A 5378-nucleotide genomic window follows, 5' to 3' on the forward strand; every position below is an offset into this window, starting at 1 on the left:
GAGCCTTTAAAGGACTGACGCTTGCCTTTCTCCACGTAGTTCCAGCCGACAAAACACAACTGCTGAGTTCCAGAAAGTCCTCTTTTTAAGGCCTCCCTGGGTTTTTAACGCAGTGGTTAGTGCCACCTGGTATTGCGTATTTCTGCTGCCTCTGCATGAGGCACGTAAGGAGAAATGCCGCACTGTAAGTTTACCTTCCAGGAAAGCAACAGCTCTGCCCGGAGTCCCCGGCACACTGCGAAACTTTTTCATAGTCAGAAACATTTCAATTGTGACCCACATCACTAATATGTGTGATGCTAACAGTCCCGCACAGACACACATTTGGGCACACATGTTTGTGAGCAGTAACTCACAACTGCCTGCCAGTAAGTGCAGGGAGATCTGGTGATTGGAATTAGCGAAAGAACCAGACAGAGTCCACTTAACTCTGTGTATATCAGAGTAAATGAGGCCTGGACCTTAGGCTGCATGGTGAGTTAACAGAGCATCACAGAATTTCCCACAGGGGACTGTGTGTGACATTTATTCCCAGACTCTCTCACTATCTCAAGACGCTGTTCTGCTCAGCAATTCATATGTATCCGAACACTTTCAGGAGGAACCACTGTTTCACAAAGGATCAGACTGCTAAAGAAAAAAGAAAAAGAAAAAAGAAAAGAGAAGGGGACTTTATTATCTTGTTAGAAAGAAGCAACTGACGTCGTTCTTGAAATTTCTGCAATCACTTTAAGGAATGAGTAGTTGAAGCAAAATAATCAAAGCGATTCCAAAAAATTACACATGTCAATTGTCAGGTTAGCATTTTACTTAAAGCTATTCTCCAAGGCAGACTGAACGTGGTTCTCATTAACCTACTAGCATAAGCCCATGTTTGGATGGAGTCTTATGCTCATCCCAGGACAAAAAAAAAAAAAAAAAAAAGATGTTGAGAAAATGAGGGGCTGATGAAATCAACATATTTGGATCTGGCCTAAAGGTTTGTTCTTTGCAAAAATATCATTTCATGTTTATGTTGTGACTAATTTCAAAACGTATTTGCTACAGTATAACTTTTAAATGCAATATTTAATACTGTCAGATTACTTGAAGACAAAGTTTTACAGAAAACTTTAAAATCCAGAAAAAAACCTGCAATGTACCAATAAACACCTAGAAAAAATATAATTAAAAAATTTAAAGCATCAAACAACCTCAGATCGCAGGAATAATAAACATCGCATTTTGCGTTCACATTGCTTAGCAACTTGCATCCCAGTTTACGCGGGGGATGTGGGGGTGGTCGATTTTGTGTGCGTGAAAATCTAACAAAATTCTTTGCCCTTTTCCAAGGAGAAATATACCAGGGAGAGGGGGTTGCAGTACATTTTGTCTTAGAGAGTGCATTTCAATGAGCCAAATTCAGATAAATTCCACATGCAATCTTGTTAACTGCAGGGGAACCGAGGCCCGCGAGGCCCTGCCGTGGTCTTTGTCATCGGTCCTTGTCCTGGTCCTCCCACCACTGGGGTCTTCCCTTCTCCTTCCTCCTCTAGACCAAACTGCTGGCAGGTCCCAGGCCAGCTGGAAGAGGCAGAGCCGCCAACAAGGAATCGCAAAGCCTGCTGACATGGGCCCGCAGTTAAAAACTACACACCCAAGGGCCAGACTGCAAAACTATGGTTTTTGGGGGGTAATTATTTCTCCTTCCATATTAACACTGTAAACTCTACAGAATAACCTATCGATTTTAACTTCCTTTCCTGCCACTGAATGTGAAAATCCGACCCTCTCCCCTGGGGTTCCGTCAGTTTTAGCTCATGCTGATGGATTTTCTTTCTCCTTCGTCAGATGTACTAATTATGTTAAGATTTACAAATTGTATTCTGAGCTGATAGAACAAGAACGTACATTTAGCACGTTTCAGATTTATGGGGAAAAACCGGACTTTTCTCTTAAATTTATTGACTCGAACCGAAGCTCAATGCACTTTTAGGGTGGGGGTTCTTTTTTCGTTTTCAGAAGGACTTTTAAGGGAACTATGTACATAATCTGAATCCCCCTCCCCACACCTTAACGCCTAAAATTAAAATCTCACATTGCATTTACATGAAATAATACAAAACAAAAAAAAGGAAATGCTCAGATACAGAAAGTTTTACAAAACCCAGAATAATGCTGCCGCCTGAAAGGGGTGGGGGAATCGCTTTGTATAAATTAACAAACCAACCCCCAAAAGCGGTAACAACTACAAAAAAACTGGTGTTTGGCTCTGCCTTAGTACATCGATAACAAATGAGAACAGCTCCCGGGCATCCCCGGCGCCCGCCGCCGCGAGGAAGCGATGGAGGATGAGAGCGGGCGCGCGGCCGGGATAGAAAAGTTGGAGTCGCCCCTCGTTTGGTCTGGTCTGCGTCCCCTCGAGCAAAGAAAACGCTTTCTGCCTCCGCCGTGGATGATAAATACTGTACAAAAGGTCTTAAGAAAACACCGAAGTTCAGTTTACAACGCACAAGTGTCCCGCGAGCGGTCCCCAGGGGCTCCCGGGAAGGGGGCCGTGTGGCACCTGCGGTAGTGCGCCAGTGTTTTCCTCTGGACGAGAACGTGGCCGCCGCGCCTCCCGCGGCCCTAGATGTGCGTCAGGGGCACCGTGCCGTTGACGCCCGCGCCCGCGCCCTGGTAGTGCTGCGGCAGCGAGTGCAGCCGACTCTGCGCCGCGGCGGCCGCCGCCGCCGCCGGGTCGCCGCCCTCGCCGGCCGGCAAGTACATGCTGATCATCTCGCGCAGGTCCCCGGGGCACGGCGCCCGTGAGTGTGCGGGGGCCGGCGGGCTGCCGCTCGGCTCCGACTTGACGAGGGAGCCGAGCGCGCCCAGGGCGCCCGACGACGCGGCCGCCGCCGCTGCCGCCGCCGCTACGGCCGAGTTCTGGTGCGCGCCGCCCGCGGCGGCGGCGGCGGCGGCCGCGGCGCCGTAGGGGATGCCGCCGTAGCCCGAGGGCGAGGCGCTCATATAGCCCTGCGAGTTGGAGATGGGGCTGTACTGTAGCGCGCCCATGTCGTAACGGTGCATGGGCTGCGGGTTGTGCGGGTGCGCGTGCGGGTGGTGCGGGTGCGGGTGCGCCGGGTGCGCGTGCGGGTGTGCGCTGCCCGCGCCCGGGTGCTGCCCGTAGGCCAGCTGCGCCTCCTGCATCATGGCCGCAGCCGCCGCCGCCGCCGCCACCGAGCCGGGGTAGGCGCCGTTGGCCCAGCCGTTGACGTGCGCGTAGCCGCCGCCCGCCGCGCCGCCCGGGCTCTCCAGGCGCTGGCCCACGGCCGCCGCGCCCACACCCACGCCCATGGCCACGGCCGCGCCGCCGCCGCCCGCGCCGGCCGCCAGCAGCCCGCCGGCCAGCGAGTACTTGTCCTTCTTGAGCAGCGTCTTGGTCTTGCGGCGCGGCCGGTACTTGTAATCCGGGTGCTCCTTCATGTGCAGCGCGCGCAGCCGCTTGGCCTCGTCGATGAACGGCCGCTTCTCCGCCTCGGACATGACCTTCCACTCGGCGCCCAGGCGCTTGCTGATCTCCGAGTTGTGCATCTTGGGGTTCTCCTGGGCCATCTTGCGCCGCTGTCCGCGGGACCACACCATGAAGGCGTTCATGGGCCGCTTGACCCGGTCCTGGTTGGCCTTGGTGCCCCCGCCGCCGCCCCCGCCGCCCCCGCCCGCCCCAGCCGGGCCTGACAGGTTCGTAGGGGCCTGGGTGCCGCCAGGCGAGTGCAGGTCGGTCTCCATCATCATGCTGTACATCGGGGCGGCTCGAGGGTTCACCGGCACCTCGCGGAGAGGGCCTGGAGCATAGACAGCCGGGGGCGGGGGGGATGGAGAGGGGCTCAAACGGAGCGAGACGTGGGTGGGTGGGGAGCAGAGGTCCTAGCAGAGAGAAGAATGGGGGGAGGTAGAGGCGACAACAACAAAAAAGAGGCAAACACACACGCACTCAGCGCCGGTCCGGCTCACAGGTGGAAAGTTTCTGTCAAGTACAAACCACTTGCCAAAAAGGCCAAGGGCCGGGGTCGCCGCCGCCGTCGCCGCAGCCGGGTCTCCCTCGGCAGAGCGGTGCAAACAGGTGCAGTAGTGGCCAAGTTGCAGCTCCACTTTTCGGGATGCGAGCGGAGCGCGGGGCCCGGCCCGGGGCTCGCCGCCGCCTCCTCGCCGGCCGCCGCGCTGCCTCCTTCTTCCCGCACTTGGTCCTCGGCGGCCTCCAACTCCGAGGCTGCAACTTCTAGCAGGGCGGCGCGCAGCGTGCGCTGGGCATGTGCCGGTCCCAGGTGCCCAGGCGGGGGAGGGGACTGCTAGGCGCGGAGGGGGGCGGGGGGGCGATCACGGTGTCGCTGGGGAGGGGCGCCGGGGGCAGCTGAGGGAGCGCAGGCGCACGGAGAGGGCCAGAGAGCAGGGCGGCCGAGCCCGGGACGGGCTGCCCGCTGCCTGCCCGGGGCCGTGCGCTCGGAGCGGAGGCGCACGCGGGGCCGGCGGCGCGCGGGGCCCAGCAGCCATACGCCGGGCCCGGGCTGCCATTAAATGAGCGCGCCGCGGCCAATGGGAGCCGGCGGCGGCGGTGATTTGCATGGCGCGCTGGCGAGTGACGTGGGGAGGGAGTAGATCCACTGGGCGCGGGCGGCGGAGCGGCGAAGAGGGGAGGAAGGAGGGGGAGCAGGGGCAGGAAGAGGGGAAAGGAGGCCCGGGAGGGGGGTCACCGCCACAAGGCTTCCTGAGCGCGCGCGGCGGCGGCGAACCCCGAGCTCACCCTCCCTGCCTCTCCCCGCCCGCGCGCTCCGAACGATTAACGATTGGGTTTAAAAGGGAAGGCGAAGAAAGAATCCAGCGAGGCGGGGGGTTGGGGGGGGGTGTTGCAGCCCGGAGCCTTGTTTAGAGGAGCGAAAAGGCGAGGCAGCTCCTCCTCTGCTCCCCTGCCAGCCAACTCTGCGCCTGCAGGGAAGGGGAAAGTTGGAGGCCGAGGCGGGATGCTAGCCCTGGGCTAGGCCCGAGGGCTGGAAACGCAGGGCCAGCCCTGGGGGCCAGGGGACCGTCCGAGGTACACAACTGGAAAGTCGCCCCCTTTTCCCCACCCTCCGGCTCTTCTGCGGGGCTCGGACAGCTCAGTCCTTCCGCCCTCCTAAGGATGCACGCTTGGCTGCCGCTGTGCTTAAGTTCTCCAGTGCCCCCTCTCGTAGGCACGGCCTCCACAGTCCAGGCCCTGATAATCCTGTAATCCGGGAACGTTTGTGTCGAGCTGGGCCCCATAACTGCTTTTAGCATTAGCCCCAAACTTTTATTTGGGGGGGGGCTTTTAATGAGCCTGGGGGTTGTTACCACGTGCTCTTCTCAATGTGGTTTCTTCCTCCTAAAAAGGAATTTCTAGGAGG

The 5378-nt window shown here is 58.0% G+C and overlaps 1 protein-coding gene across 2 annotated transcripts; it reads right to left on the reverse strand.

The window, feature by feature from the left end:
* Positions 1-911: 911 nt before the first annotated feature.
* SOX1 (SRY-box transcription factor 1) lies at positions 912-4221 on the reverse strand. Of its 2 annotated transcripts, XM_064492961.1 has the most exons (2): positions 2970-3665; positions 912-2891 (listed from the first exon to the last, which is right to left on the reverse strand). In XM_064492961.1, the coding sequence occupies exons 1-2, from the start codon at positions 3613-3615 to the stop codon at positions 2608-2610; spliced, it is 930 nt and encodes a 309-aa protein (XP_064349031.1). In that variant the 5' UTR covers positions 3616-3665; the 3' UTR covers positions 912-2607. The 2 variants fall into 2 exon arrangements, with proteins under 2 accessions (XP_064349031.1, XP_031322193.2); XM_031466333.2 differs by having other exon boundaries at positions 912-4221.
* Positions 4222-5378: the final 1157 nt, after the last annotated feature.

Source organism: Camelus dromedarius, chromosome 13 (genome assembly GCF_036321535.1).
Source record: "Camelus dromedarius isolate mCamDro1 chromosome 13, mCamDro1.pat, whole genome shotgun sequence".
Classification (NCBI taxonomy): domain Eukaryota; kingdom Metazoa; phylum Chordata; class Mammalia; order Artiodactyla; family Camelidae; genus Camelus; species Camelus dromedarius.

Bases quoted from the DNA above. Each gene is read 5' to 3' on its own strand.
- SOX1 (XM_031466333.2), bottom strand. From the start codon at position 3,762: ATGTACAGCATGATGATGGAGACCGACCTGCACTCGCCTGGCGGCACC.